The 16,050-nt window shown below is 42.8% G+C and overlaps 1 protein-coding gene and 6 non-coding genes across 7 annotated transcripts in view; 4 read left to right on the top strand and 3 right to left on the bottom strand.

The window, feature by feature from the left end:
- Window positions 1-16,050, top strand: part of LOC146969888 (inactive double-stranded RNA-specific editase B2-like) — a 74,027-nt gene that overhangs the window by 46,888 nt on the left and 11,089 nt on the right. The window contains exons 3-4 of the mRNA XM_085805438.1: window positions 7,125-7,211; window positions 9,699-10,624. Of these exons, the coding sequence (XP_085661564.1) occupies window positions 7,125-7,211; window positions 9,699-10,624 (1,013 nt within the window). The remainder of the gene's footprint in view (window positions 1-7,124; window positions 7,212-9,698; window positions 10,625-16,050) is intronic.
- Window positions 569-650, top strand: trnal-caa (transfer RNA leucine (anticodon CAA)). Its single transcript has one exon. It is a non-coding gene; the product is annotated as a tRNA-Leu (tRNA).
- Window positions 1,132-1,213, bottom strand: trnas-uga (transfer RNA serine (anticodon UGA)). Its single transcript has one exon. It is a non-coding gene; the product is annotated as a tRNA-Ser (tRNA).
- On the bottom strand, window positions 1,514-1,595 carry trnas-uga (transfer RNA serine (anticodon UGA)). The gene has a single exon. It is a non-coding gene; the product is annotated as a tRNA-Ser (tRNA).
- On the top strand, window positions 1,710-1,791 carry trnas-cga (transfer RNA serine (anticodon CGA)). Its single transcript has one exon. It is a non-coding gene; the product is annotated as a tRNA-Ser (tRNA).
- Window positions 2,474-2,555, bottom strand: trnas-uga (transfer RNA serine (anticodon UGA)). The gene has a single exon. It is a non-coding gene; the product is annotated as a tRNA-Ser (tRNA).
- Window positions 3,859-3,940, top strand: trnas-uga (transfer RNA serine (anticodon UGA)). The gene has a single exon. It is a non-coding gene; the product is annotated as a tRNA-Ser (tRNA).

Below are 16,050 nucleotides of genomic sequence, written 5' to 3'. Positions count from 1 at the left end.
TCGTAAATTACAGCTTCACGTCACAACTTACGACTTTGTAGCGTTTCAGGCAACCCACTCGTGTTTTTCCGACCTGTTTTACCGGTGAAAGTCACTATAACGGCCACTCGTAACTTCTGACCCGTGAACTCGTACCAGATCGAACTGGTACCACTTCACGGTCGGAAAAATACGAGTTTCCTTGAACGCACCATAACAGTCCTCGTCGCTACGTCACCACATTCACGGCGTTCCTTGGCTGCACACACAGCCCTGCATGCCGTTCTCTCTCCTCATTGGATAAAAACTGTAGGATACGATAAATGTTTTCTCTTCGGCTCAGAGCAGAGCAGAGGGACTGACAGACCCGTGTTTCGGTCCAAACACTCTATGTAAGTGATTGCTGTCGGAAGATATAACTATTTAAGACTTATATTAACACAAATATATCACTTACTTCTGCTTTAACCTCTCGGCCATCACAGCTTGAAATCCGTTTGTTTCTCGCATCAGCACAAGTCCTTAAAAACAGAAGCCTTTTGTTGTGTTTGCATCTGTAGATCTCATCATGATTCCCTCTTCTCATGAAGCTGTGATGGCCGAGAGGTTAAGGCGTTGGACTCAAAATCCAATGGGGTTTCGCTGCGCAGGTTCGAACCCTGCTCACAGTGATTTGTCATCTGTTAAACATGATGATGTACCAGTCCAACTTTGACTGGTCATTTAAACTTCATGCAAACACATTAGTCCAACCAATATTGTGATTGTCATAGCTGGACTGGCAATCACAAATGTCTTACCATCTTGATCAAATGCCCTTCATCTTTGCCCAGTTATGGTAAGATGTTAACTGTGTAGCAGCAGAAGTCGCCTCCATTTACCACAAATGCCTTTTTCATTACACAGATACTTGATTCGACTATCATTTTCCATTACAAATAGGTAAGTTAGGTAGTTCCTCCTCAACATGGGCAGGATCATCATAGCACGGCTGCTATGGTCGAGCCTCTCGTCAGCCCCAAACACACTTGTCCACACCTCATCCATGCTGTGGTTTTCTGCAAAGGACCAGTACACATGAGCAACTGAAGAGTGTTGGCACAGTTTTGGCACAGTTGGCACATCTGTCTGCTAAAGATGATGGACAGACAACGCTGTGAGCAGGGTTTGAACCTGCGCGGGGAGACCCCATTGGACTTCAAGTCCAACGCCTTAACCACTCGGCCATCACAGCTTAAAACTTAGAAGAGCATTATGAGTCATGATCACATCACAAGTGAGTCTCAAAGACTGACTTCCTGATCACATGCCCCTCAGCTTTGCCCAGTTTTCAAGACAAGAACCATGAAGATGGCACAGGTGTAGCAGCTCGCTCTGAGGTGCAGGTGACATCACAGAAGACGCCTCCAGTTAACAGTTTATGATGCACTGTTGGATTCGATTTGTTTTAGTGCTAAGATGAAGTGCTCACAGCAGGAAGTGAGGAGTGTTGCGTCCGCAGTACTTGAATCTGCTAAAGAGGACACCCACTGTTCGCTGTGAGCAGGGTTCGAACCTGCGCGGGGAGACCCCAATGGATTTCAAGTCCAACGCCTTAACCTCTCGGCCATCACAGCACAGAATCTGATAAGATCAGTCAGTCAGTATCGGTCATCACTGCGAGTGCTGTAGAAGTCTTTTGGATGACAAGACAAATATCTTCAAAAATTAAAGACACACCTGTTTGTAAAGCTGTGATGGCCGAGAGGTTAAGGCGTTGGACTCGAAATCCAATGGGGTCTCCCCGCGCAGGTTCGAACCCTGCTCACAGCGGTTTGTCACTTGTTAAACATGATGATGTACCAGTCCACCTTTAACTGGTCATTTAAACTACATGCAAACACATTAGTCCAACTAATATTGTGATTGTCATAGCTGGACTGGCAATCACAAAGGTCCACAAACAGCCATTTTTGATTACACAGTTACGGCACTACTCTGCTCTACTTGACTCGACTCATTTCCCATTACAACTGAGTACTTCATAGTTCCTCCTCAACATGGGCGGGGTCGTCGTAGCACGGCTGCTATGGTCGAGCCTCTCGTCAGCTCCAAACATACTCGTTCACACCTCATCCTCAGACCACGCTGTGGTTTTCTGCACAGCAGCCATTTAACTCACTTGAAAGAATAACAACAGTCTCAGTACAGATCAGTGGGTGCTGTTGCTGGTGTGTTTTTAAAAGTAGTTTGATTCTTGTCGGACTTTGCGCTCATTACTCTTCCAGTGACAACACACAATCGGGCGTCGTCACTTTTTAGTATCGGCTGACGTCACTTTTTAGTATCGGCTCAGCTCGACTGGAACCTGGTAGAGGTACCAAGTACTGTCCCTAGTGAAAAGAAGAAAAAGAAACGAGTGGAGTCAAGTCCAGCCGAGCAGTGCTAATGGAGCCAATACAAAACAGTAAGTGAAGAGTGTTGATTCTTTCTGCCAAAGGTGAGGCACAATCATTGCTGTGAGCAGGGTTTGAACCTGCGCGGGGAGACCCCATTGGATTTCAAATCCAACGCCTTAACCTCTCGGCCATCACAGCTTCTCAACATGCACGAACTATGACTTTTCAAATGAAGAAAAGGAAAGAAAAATCAAAGGAAACTGTAACTACATACAGATCTCCACCCACTTCCTTGTGCCACAGCGTGGGTCATTAAAATCAAAGTGAACAGGAACGACGGCAACCTCGTTCTCAAAAGACCCAAATTTGATTAAAAGATGGCTCAGGCATGAAGGCTGAATGAAGGCTTTTACCAGTACAGGCAGCACGGATTTTCGTTGCATGATGTCATTCCCAGGAAGCCTCAGAAAGGCTTTTTCTACAGTTTGCATTAAATATTAAGCGTCACTTTGAGCAGTTTTATAATCTGTGATTGGAGTCCCCATCGGATCTCCAGAGTCGCTCCTTTGCTTTAGCTTGTGTAAGGTAGGCCAAACATTTCTATAGAAGTTGACTTTGTTGCAGAAATTCCTTAAAGTTTGGTATCTACTGTGTTCAGGTTTATTTACACACCAGGATAGTAAATGATCACAAGTAATAAGTAAGAAATTGCTGCTGTGTGGAGTAAGGAAATATTAACCCAAACCTCCATGATTGCAAATATCATTACTAATAACGAAGCATTCGATAAAGAAATTATTGCAGAAAGTTTCCATATTTCTTTGCCCTTGAGAAAAGACAGTGCACATTACAAGTAAATGAAACCCGCTTGCCATTAATTACGCTTAGCAAATGAGATTATCCACAGCTGTCAGACCGCACACACACACCGGACAGTGAGCGGGAGCTTTTTCTCTTCCCCCCTGCCATGCCTAATTTCATTATTCTATTAAATAAGGTTCATTAACAGTGGCTGGATGGAGAAACTCTGCTTCTAAGGTTTGATAAACACAAGCACTGTAATAATATGAAGTGACGCACGCTTCCTGTTCTCATTCCTGCACGGCTCTTTTGTCTCCATCCACTCGGCGTCCAGAGAATTACAGTGTTTTGGCTCCAAGTGGATGTTCTGTAAAGCATGAATACTCCTCAGCTCTTTTTAATGTTTTTTATTTATTGTATCTATTTGCGCTGTTTGCGATCAGTGAAGCCTTTATTAGTCAGGATGGAGGAGTGAAGGTTGAAAGTGAAATGTGTAGCAGCAGATGGTTCTGTGTGTCACAGGTGGAAGCTGTGGTGGGTTTACCTGTGCATCACATTAACATCTGTGTGAATGAACACTACTCACTCAAGACTGGATAATTCATATTCTGCATCTTGTGCTTTGGTTGCACCTCCTCCTTTAAGTCAGTTACAGTTACAGTTACGTGTCTTGCCGTCTCCAGACAACTGCTTCCTCGCAGCTGTGATGGCCGAGTGGTTAAGGCGTTGGACTTGAAATCCAATGGGGTTTCCCCGCGCAGGTTCAAACCCTGCTCACAGCGTTCAGCTCTTGTATTGCAGATGAGGAGGCTCACATCGCACAATGATGCTGATCTTGTGTATTGTGATAACTCACACTAGAAGCTTTAATCGGCACAGTGCACAATAAATACACGGACTGTTAGTGTGTACGAAAGAGTGAAAGGTGTGTGTGACTCGCTACACTTCTATTAGGAACAGAAACTGAAAAAGAGAATAATGAAGCAGTGTACGTTTGGATTTATGTCTCAGCTACAATATCTACGACTCAGCTCCAGTAAAATCTAAACAATCTCAGTTTTCTTTTGCCTGCAGCCACGAGGAGCTGCTCAAACAGCCAAAATGTACGACCCGCCAGGAGTCCCAAGAGTTCAAGTAATTAATCAGGCATCATCACCCCTAACGACGACCGCCAACCACACCACCTACAGAGGAGCTGTGGCTGATGTGATGGGACTGCAGGTCATTGGTTACCAAACTACTGAGGCTGCTTGTTTTGGGATTGCACTCTGTGTCAGTGTAATATCAGACAGACATTGTGACGTTCAGCAGACGTTGAGTTTTTTCCTTACAACTACAATGTTGAGATGACGCTTGGAAATTTTTGATTCTGCTTCACGTGACAGAAAAATCACAAAAATGTAATTTCCATTCATGAGTAAAATCATAATTTGCATTCAGAGGTCAATCACGGACAACAGGATATGATAATAAGCACATGGATGGACACACTAGTCTAACACACTTTCTTCTAAACCTCTTCAAGAAACCATCTGCATCATCTGCACGTCAACATGGCTGCTGCAACTTCGTCTCTAAATTGTTGCACAAACTCGTTCTGCAGATTTGCAGATTACAGGTAAATTAAGGCAACAATTTGTCATGTTGCAACCTGGGTAACCTCTAGTTAAATCATGTGCAGAGTGTAATACTGCAATTCACAAATGGGTGTGAGTTAATGAAGTGCTACTTGAGCATGTGCGCACGTGTATGTGTGTGTGCTTGAGTGTCTCTACAAGTAAGGGGGGAAATCGAGTGCGAGATGAATGGAAAAGTAAAAATGACGGAAAGTGTGAGAAGGTGCGAGGGCTTAGCCGATGAAACCCAAAGACAAACACAGTTATTATCTTTTTCGTCCTAAAATAAATGGCCCCATTAGCCGTGATGATGCAGGTCATTAAAACACCTCCAACGTGCACCTGCCGCTGCCTTCAGAAGCTCCAGACTCACATCATTACATTCACATCCCATCTCACAGCTCCCGCTCATATCAACCCACCACTTAATGGCATCACACGCCTAATATAACTGCAAGGTGCAAGGTTAATGCAGAACAGTTTAGTCTGCACTCTTCATTATTCTAATGACTTTTAGTTTGCATTGCAGTGCCCTCCAGAATCGCCGGGCACTATGGGTAAAAACAGGCCAAACGGGCGGTAAAATAATCCAACAGGAAGTCGGGGGAAAAAATGTGTATTTCATCACAAACAAACTATTTAATAAGTAAAAGAAGTTATTTAATACTAATGTATTTTTTTCTTTAGTTTAAAAGCAACTTTTAGCAAATATTACTGCATTTTTACAAGAAGAACAGAATCCGTTTCTTCTTTCTCTAAACCATTTACGTAATCATTTACGTGGTGTAAAATAAAAGTGGATAATTTCAACCCAAAATGCTACAGAATGTGTTTATGTTGTGAAAACAAGTGCAGCTCGAACACCAGTGTATACAGATAATTATGGCCTTAACAATGAATAATGACGTGTCTCAAAATTCTGCTTTGTTTTAATGTTGATTCATAATATTTATACTTCCAGCAGTGGGTGCATTAATATTTTATATACAGTAGACCTCAAATATAATTGGCCACTCGAGCCTGTTGTTCCCTCTGTGTGTGTGTGTGTGTGTGTGTGTGTGTGTGTGTGGTTTCTGCCCCACATGCACTGCTGAACAAAAGCTGTTAAATGGTGACAGGGCACCAGATAAATCTAAATGGGGATAAATGGGGTCAGTGGTTTCGGGGGCCAACAGGGATCAGCAGATGATCGGTTACAGTGCTCGGCTATCCTGAGGCCAAATCCCAAACTCAGGGGATGTGGAAATAATATAATGCGGTAAAGTTGTCGAGTCTGGAGCAGCGAGGAAAGGTCTCCACATAAAGAGGGATGGTGTGTTCATATAGTTTTGAGGAGTTTTATTGCAGAGTAATCAATAATTTCCAGAGTTACTTTCGTCTAGTTCAAGACACATCCATGTAGGATTGGAATTTATTACTGTGATGTATTTGAGCTGTGAAAAAGTCTGAACTTACTTTCTGTGCACACGTGAACGACCAACGACAGCATCACCTTTTGATCTACAACAACAAAAGAATAATAATGCAGATTTGGTGTCTTGGATGCTTCTTCCGGCCTTAGAGGAAACAACCTGAAGAACATCTGCCAGACACCATGGTCATGTGAAATAGTTACTACTTCCCTGGGAAACCACCAGTGTCTTAAAATCCTTCTGTTATGTGAAAGCAGTGACATAGTGAGATAAAAATGTGAGTTTTCAGGTTTAGAAAAGTAAAGACGTGCGTGGATAAAGATGGAGAAACCTGATCACGTGCAACAAAATAAAACGGTGTGACATTTCCTTATATATCTGCAAAACAGCGATCACACTGAGAATAATGGTTTTTTCATTAAACCCCTTGAACGTCTGACCAAATCTGTTGAAATCAAATGAAAAGCGATTGTGTTTGATTCAAAACCTGTGTGACCGGGTTAATAAGACAAAGCTTCTCATTCAGTCTAAACCCCTCGACGCCTCCTGGTCTGAAAACCTCCGTCCTTATCACCGACACCTTTCAATTACCCCCGAGCTGAACGTCTGTTTGTCTTCTCTCCAGTCTTTTTTAGTGGGAATTCAACCCCAACCTTGCACGTTACGTTTGCACTATCGCCATGAATGTGTTTACCGCTGTCCATTTCATTACTTCCACGGGTGGGAGTGAATATAAAACCGTGCAGTGTAGACGTTCAGAAACACGACTGTAATTCAGGCTCATTTCGGTAAGAATCGGAGAGACGAGCTGTTTTATTTAGTGTAAAGTACATGATGGGGAAAATCTGTATCTTATGACACCGTAGCAACAACGTCGTGGTGCCATGCTGTGGAGAAAATGCTCAATCATTTCATGCATTCATGATTCTGTTTTTCAGAACGAGGCGACATGTTATCAACCCTCATCAGTCCCATAAGGCACTGGGACGCTGGAGCATCATCAGCTGAAGATGCAGACAATTCAAGTAAAGCTATTTTTCCTCCCTGCACTTTACCAAATATTTATTTTCTGTGTTGTTGTGTTGCTATGGACAGATTACCATGAACATGAAGGTAGCATAAGGCCAAGTCACCTAAACACACCATGGATTACAGTCTGTTGCCTTCACAGTATAATGATTATTTTAGGTGTTATATTTAGGATATCAACTCTTTATTAAGCTTTCACCTTGAAATCCTTGTACTTAGGTTACATTTTTAGCCACATTAGCATCATGGTAATGTAGGGAAAAAAATGAAATTCAGTCATTATTGACTCACCCTCATGTAGGCGGGTACATATATGAAAAAAAACCACCTAACCCTAAACAAATTCTAACAAAAGGTTTCTCAGCTGTTTTTTATAGTATTAGATGTCGTTAATAACATACTAAAAGTTTACCAAAATTTGACCACTAGAAAGGTGTTATTTTCAAGATGGCGTCCAAGATGGATAGGAAGCCTGAGGAGACACCACAGGTGAATAGGGTAAAATTTTTAACTAACAGATATCACCATGAAACTTCCCAAGTTTATCACTTACATTAAGACAAATATTTTTTGTATTACAAGTTTTGTCAAATTGTATGTTTAAATATGTAAATTAGGCAATATCTCATTAAATATGCGCTAATTTGCATATCCGAAATCTGAACAATGGATAAAAGCCACTTTCAAAATTCTTGTTTTATTTTGTTGACATACTAGAGTCAGAAGTTTTTACAGAGGGGATTTTGGATATCTCTCTTTATCACTCTGTAAATGAGAAAATACTATAGCCCTAAAAATTCAAATATCGCCGTGTTTTTAGGAGTAAAATGTTGTATAAGAGCCCGAAATCTCCACTTCAGCAGCACTTACAGACACCAAACCTTCCAGTTTGATCCCTCTCTATATTCTGAAGGTTTTTACAGAGGGGATTGTTGATATATCATTCATAGCCTGATTTATACAACATTTTACTCCTAAAAACACGACCAACTTGAATTTTTAGGGCTGGTGACAGTATTTTCTCATTTACAGAGTGATAAAGAGAGATATCCAAAATCCCCTCTGTAAAAACTTCTGACTCTAGTATGTCAACAAAATAAAACAAGAATTTTGAAAGTGGCTTTTATCCATTGTTCAGATTTCGGATATGCAAATTAGCGCATATTTAATGAGATATTGCCTAATTTACATATTTAAACATACAATTTGACAAAACTTGTAATACAAAAAATATTTGTCTTAATGTAAGTGATAAACTTGGGAAGTTTCATGGTGATATCTGTTAGTTAAAAATTTTACCCTATTCACCTGTGGTGTCTCCTCAGGCTTCCTATCCATCTTGGACGCCATCTTGAAAATAACACCTTTCTAGTGGTCAAATTTTGGTAAACTTTTAGTATGTTATTAAGGACATCTAATACTATAAAAAACAACTGAGAAATCTTTTGTTAGAATTTGTTTAGGGTCAAGTCATATTTGTACCTGACTAATGCTGATGAATACTCCAGAGTAGACATCTGGAGACCCGGGAGGCCGGTTCGTAGTCCAACGGAAACTTTATATGAGAGTCAATAGGGCCTGACACAAAAACGTCCATAAAACTACACAAAAACCATTTAATATTCCTCCACACTGCTCGTCCACTGCAATCCAAGTGTCCTGAAGGGATATAGTCCAGAGTTTACTGGAAATTACGTCATTTAGGACATTTTTACAGCCTAAACAGTCCTGTATTGAATTTGCCTGGGGTGCGCTCTCGTGTTCACGCGATTCACGCATGCATCGTGCCCGACACAAACAGGTCCATAAAACTACACAAAAACCTTGAAATATTAATCCAATCTGCTCGTCCACTGCAATCCAAGTGTCCTGAAGGGATATACGTAGAGTCCAGAGTTTACCCAAAACTACGTCATTGTGGCAAGTCACGTCCGCGTGCATTGCGTGCATCGCGTGCATCGCGTGAACGCAAGAGCGCGCACCACTTGACAAAAACTTTGACCATTGTTTTTTTTTACAAGACAAAAGTTCATAACAACCTCTGAACGGACCGGAGGGCTGGAGTCACTCTGATAAGGCTAGGGCTAACTATAGTTAGCATGTTAACTTCAATACAAGAAAAGGAGCGATCAAACTAAAAACATAAGAGTTGACTTCCACCTTTGCCTCAAACAGCTCTTTGTAAGTAAAGCAATAATATTTTGTTTTGTTGACACCGAACTCACAATGTTTCCTCTAGACTGATGCATACAGCTCATACAGCTACTAATGCTAACGCAGGCTAGCAATGTAGCAATGGCCAAACTCAGAAATAGCTTCTTGAATCAATACGACTCTCCATTACAGCCTCAATATAATCAACATAAATCACAGCAAACTACTTTAGCACATATGTCTAGACCCTTTGAACATATCCAGGTTAACCCTTGACCTGCCAACATAGGTTAAGACTCTAACAAAATTGCTCCTTCATCTGTCACCAGGTACAAGCAGTTTGGAGGTGAAGGAGAACCAGGATGATAAAATCCAAGTGGACTGCGATCTACTACGAAAGTATCATCCATCAACTTTTTGCACAACTTTTCCCAGACACGGACCGAGAGCCCTGAAGAGGAAGCAGCCGTTGGTGGATGGGAAGGACCAGCTGCTCTACCAAAGCCACCTGACCTGTAAACGAGCCGCCTGGGCCGTCACGCAGAAGAACGCCGTGGTGCAGCTGAACGAGTTACGACCGGGGCTGCAGTACGAGATCATCTCAAAGACCGGTCCACTGCACGCGCCGGTGTTTTCTGTAGGCGTGGAGGTCAACGGTCTCCGCTTTGAGGGCCGGGGGCCGACGAAGAAGCAGGCCAAGATGAGGGCCGCAGAGCTGGCTCTCCGCTCGTTCATCCAGTTCCCAAACGCCTCCCAGGTTCACGCCGCCGTGGGGAACTTCACCAGCACTCCTATGGATTTTACCGCGGATAAACTGGACATCCATGATGCTTTCCTGCTCAACTGTGACCTCCTGCACTGCAGCGCAGCAAAGAAGGAGGTTTTCTCCAGCATCTACAACCACAAACGACTCGCTCAGCTCACACTGGACTTGATATCCTCCACAAATCCAAAAAGACGAGCCCTCAGCACTTCGCTCCTCGAGCACCTCAGCCCGGTGGCGCTGCTCAACGAGCTGCGACCAGGACTCAGGTACATGTGCCTGGCGGAGAGAGTCCACGGCCGGCTGACGAGGAACTTCGTCATGGTGGTCAGGGTGGAGGGCCGAGTGTTTGAGGGCTGCGGGCACAGCAAGAGGCTGGCGAAGGCCCAGGCAGCCGCCGCCGCGCTGCAGTCCCTCTACAACGTGAGTCTGGGACCGGAGAGGAAGGTGATGGGCCTCCAGAGCAGCAGAACCAGAAACCAGCTACCTCAGGTGAGTAGGACCTTCTGCTATCACCACACAGCACGGAAACGTAAGGATGCTTCTTTATTAACTTGATGACCCCCGTTTACACCTGGCGTTAAAGGAATAGTTCAACATTTTGGCAAATTGGCCCATTTCCATAATCCCTATAGTCATAGCAGTTGGTTTGTTACCTTTAATTGTCGGTGCAAGCTATTTTTAGAACGGCGGAGCAGAGCCGTGAGCTGCTCAGAGCTACGTTACGGAGGCTCATGGGATTTCTTGGTTTCCCTCATCAAACTCATCAAATACACAATCCAACAACTCCAAAACGCTCTGGTGGACAAGTTGTGACCTGCACATTCACCACGCTATGAGATAATAACAGAACGTTACCAGACAAAGTTGTTTTAGAGGTATTTAAAGGTAACGAACCTACTGCTTTGACTATATCGATTACAGCAATGGGCCAATTTGCCAAAATGTTGAACTATCCCTTTAACATGCCTTTCAGTGATCAGATTACAATTTAACAGAGCTTGACCACATGATAGTACAGGTGTAAACGCACCCAAGACACATTGAGGATGGATTGTGATCCGATTGGCCAATCGGAGATGCATATTAATGCCTGGTGTAAATACTTGCCGGTCAAATTGTGTCCAGATACAAGCTGGATACGAGACTGTTTCTTGATGTAAGGTGTAAACGGCATGGACCCTTGCTATGCTGAATTAGATTTTTGATTTTATTCTTTGCATTGGTTTGCTAAACAATGAAACTAATTTCTGTCTAAATTTCCCAAATACTGATTGTGACACATTTAGACTGGACTGATCTTTAGCCCTGGTACAGGTTGCATATGAAAAGTGAGAAAAGATTCAACAAATCAAAGAAAAATACCAAATACAACAAGAGAAACCTGAAAAAAAACAAAAAACAAAACAACAATCACATTAAAACTGTCTTGTTTCGTGTCGACGTTTGTGATCAGGATTCTGCAGGAAACTGAATTAAAAGTGAGTTTACCTCCAGGTCCAGCCTGTGGCCTCAGCGTCCTTCACGTGTTTCCCTTTCACCTGGAAACGCCATGAGTCAGCTGCAAGCGGCGGCTCTGAATTTGTCCCTCATCTCCTCGGCTTTCAACCGCTCTCCTAAATGATCTGGATAAATGGGTCTGAGGTGTGCCGTATGCTACCAAATGGAGTGTGCCGCACATCAGCATGACCATCATGTCCCGAGGCCTGAGAGCCGGATGGTGTCCTGTATGCCCGTCTGCAGCATCTAAACAACTTCATTATGTATCGGAGGCCGCTCAGAATCCCCCCCCGTCCCCCTCTCCCTCCTCGTCTTTCGCTGTCGAGCTTTATGAAGACAAGAAGATTTGTCTCCTGGGAACATCTGAACACGACCAATGCAGACACACGCCGTCATTCAAATATGCAAAGGAATATTAGAAAGACGGACATGTAGGTGCTTTATTAAACCCTCGGGGGAATCTGAGGAGAGGAAGATGCAACAGCAACATTTTGGATGAGGGGGAAAAAAAAGATATCGATGTGCTGAATTTGAACAAAAAGGCGATTTTCCGCCGCTGCAGGCTGAGACACACCGAAACTTAATAAGTGAACAATTTGCAGCAGCTTTTCTCCTCTTCTTTGTCTAGAGGACCTTTTTTTTTCACAGCACCTCCAACTCATCATCTAACACACACACACACACTGACACACACACACACCCCTTCAATATGAACTGTCTGTCAGGCGGTGTGACGCATTAATGAACATCATTACACCACATTAGGGATGAAGGAGGAGCGGCAGCAGACCAAGGAGATTGAGGTAGAGCGGGAAGGCGGTGTGAAGAGCATAATAATCTGACTGATAATTGTTTAACACACTCATTACACACGACCTTGTGCCACTGTCATCCAGAAAACACCGAGCACAGTTTCACTAAAAAAAGACCCCCCAAAAAAATTTAAAATTAAAAGATAAATTTACTGCTCACTCCTACAAAATAAGAGACATTTAAAAATATATATATATGAATTCCTGGTCATACATTTCTCTGGTAGGTGGACATGTGCAGAGAGAGTTCAGTCTTCTGGCTTTGATATTATTAAAATCCAGAATAAAAGGTGCATTAGCTGGTTTGGAGCAGAATAAAGTGCAGTGGTCTGACACAGTGTTTGACAGTGTAGAGCAGTCTTGTAATATTTGAAAGCGATAGGCTACTTGAGTAAAAGTACAAGTATCTTACCAGAAAATGACTTTAGCAGAAGTTAAAGTCGCCTTTCGGAATATTACTTGAGTGAAAGTCCTAAAAGTACCTGACATGAGCTGTACTTCAGTATCAAAAGTCATGGTCATTCATGTTTTATCCCTGAGGACGGGGGGGATACATGTTGAGGGAGCCATATGACAACAAACAGGCATTACGTCATCCACTACAAACTTTTATTTTGTAGTAACGAGTAACGAAGACGGTTAAGGGAAATGTATCAGAAAAAAAGGTCATATTTTATTTAGAAAATGTAGTGGAGTAGAAGTAAAAGCTGTCAAAAATAAAAAATATAAATAACGAAGTAAAGTACAAATATGTGAAAAGTACAGTAACAAAGTATTTTTACTTAGTTACATTACAACACTGGTGGCGAGTAACACTCGTCCTCTTATTGCTCTGTTTTGGTCTCCTCCGCCTCCTCTGGGAAACATCTATGTTTTAAGCTGCTTAGCTTTGTGCTTGTTGTTTGTGCTTTAGAAAGTACATTACGTTGAATTTTCTATTTGCAGTTTGTGTTCACATGTTTTAAAGTTGAACCGACTCACGTTGTTCTGTGAGTTAGTTCAGAAAAACTTAAAGTTCTGGAGTCAAAAAAAACCCTGCAGATTTAATGACGCTCAGGTCATTTAAGTCCCATCGAATCTAAAAATACGAGCTAAGTTTCGGACATTCGACACAAATTGCAGCATTTGAGTCCTAAAGGCTTAATGGGATAGTTCACCCAAAATTCAAATTTCACTCATTATCTACTCACCCTCATGTCGACTAAGAGCTGTGAGAATTTTCAGAGTCCTCCGTTCCTTCTCTGAGTTACGGGGGGGTCCGCGCAGCAGTGCATGTCCATATAATGGTTGTGAATGGGGCTCACTTTTCTTTGTCCAAAAAGACACACCAAAAAACATCCAAATAGCTCCATTCTGCTCGTCTGTAATGTCCCTCTTGTATTGAAGCCCCGACATGAGAAATTGTTCCGAAAAAAATTAAATAAGTCTATATTTTAAGCTTGTTTGTAGCGGAAGCTCCCAGTGTCTCGGTTCACTGCTCTTCCTGTGTCAGTGCAAATCACCGGCGGAACAATTTCTCATGTCGGGGCTTCAATACAAGAGGGACATTACAGACGAGCAGGTGGAGGTATTTGGATGTTTTTTGATGTGTCTTTTTGGACGAAGGAAAGTGAGCCCCATTCACAACCGTTATATGGAACTCAGAGAAGGCACGGAGGACTCTGAAAATTCTCCCAGCCCTTAGTCAACATGAGGGTGAGTAGATAATGAGTGAAATTTGAATTTTGGGTGAACTATCCCTTTAAGCCAAACTTAAGCAAATCCAGTTTTCCTGTTGCACCTGAACCTACCACACAAGAATATCACCTCCATCATTTCTTAGTGCAGTCATGTACAGTTTGGAGCTGCACTGAGACTGACTGTCACTTGTCGACGTCCAGTTGCTGTAACAATGAGTGAGGAGCTCGTTGGCTTCACTAACGATGTGAGTGACATTTCCTTTAAAAAAAACTACAGCTGCCACCATTTTTATAAAATGTTTGAAAACAGCAGTTTCTTAAAAAGACTTAGGGATTCAGCTTTTATCTTCATTAAACTACATTAATAAGTTGTCATTAAAGCTCCATAAAAACACGACGTCTGGATCATTTTAACGCGGGACAAGTTTGTGTAAAGCTCAGACAATCAGTGGACGTCTGTAGTTCATAGTTTACCCACTGATCTCATATGAATTTATTTATCCAACATTAATTATTTGCAGCGTCGACCGGGCTCAGTCCAGACTCTCAAATATTTCCTTTACTTCCTCCCGACTGCGGAGAGAAGAGGTCGACTCATTCATTTCCTCTCACAGATCCAGCCGTCATGTTGATGGTACGAGAACATTGAGCTCGGCTGATATTTTTACATCAGCTGCTCAGAAGCTTCACCGATCCTCCTGCTATTAAAACCCACCAGAGCCGCCGTGTTTTGTTTTGCTGCTGCTGCTGCTGCTGCTGACATTTACCTGAACCCAGGTGCTGCATATGGAAACTGTACCTGTAGCTCCCTGAGGTCTGCCAACAGAGTGACACTGCTCTAAAAATATAATTAGGTGTATTTTGACAAGCAGCAGCAGCAGCAGCAGCGATGCAGCACCTCCTCCTCCTCCTCCTGCTGCTCAGACTGGAGGAGTTTGGAGGGAGAAAACTCTCGGCCGCTGTTGACAGACTGTCAGAGTCCACGTCGTCGTGGTCCAGACCGACGCCTCCACTCTCAGACTTTGTTTGAAAGTTTTTCTCTGTGTGTTTTGTTTTCATCATCTGAGTAAAATAAGACGTCACAGTGAACTCAGGTTTACTGTTAGGATCATTAAAGAGGCACTAAGCAGGATTTCTCCAGTGGCTATATGCTACATTTTTACCTTCATAAAGCTCCGGAGTAATTGTGATCTACATGACTTGTGACTCGTTACCAGGGCCGGCCCTAGGATTTTGGTGGCCCTAAACAAGATTTTTGTTTGTGGCCCTGCACTCTAAGTGCAAACACCAAATCACTGGTTAAAACTGAATACAGACATGTTTATGCCCTCTGAGGTTTGAGGCCATTTTCTCAACCTCCGCTGTAAGCACACTGAGGCCAATTAACCTAGAACACTGTATAAAGAAATAATTTAGGCCAAATGCTGTCCCTAGTGAAAACACTCCTTCAGTCATGAGAATGAACTGTTTTGGTGCTTGAAATAGGATATGAATACAGTAATCCTATATAAGTGTAGAAAACAAGTCTAAAATGAAATTTTGTAAAATCGCTTTTTGAGCACAAATGTTGTCATTCTGCCGTTCTGTTTTCACCAAATGTCTCAAATGTGAGATAAAAGAAGCTGAATATTGACTTCACATTACATTTAAGCTCATAGCGTGCGTGCAGACCTCAGGATGTTTAAATGACTTGATGAACCCCGGTACCTTTCTGATCATGTGGCCCCCCACCTAACGGCTGTGGCCCTAAACAACCGCATAGAGTGTTTATGCCAGGGGAGTCGTTACAGTGAGAAGGGAGGCTCTCTGTCTTCACCTGGCGTCTCACGGTTGAAAACCAACCTTGCAACATCAGTGTAGTACCTGGTCGCCGCCCCGGTGTCCCAGCTCTCGTCTCTGCACACCGCAACACAAACGCGCTCCATAC

The sequence above is a fragment of the Trachurus japonicus genome, chromosome 17, assembly GCF_045865225.1.
Source record: "Trachurus japonicus isolate A0001 chromosome 17, Traja_1.0".
Lineage (NCBI taxonomy): Eukaryota > Metazoa > Chordata > Actinopteri > Carangiformes > Carangidae > Trachurus > Trachurus japonicus.
The sequence above is the reverse complement of the archived record's forward strand: the minus strand, read 5'-3'. Positions and strand labels throughout refer to the sequence as shown.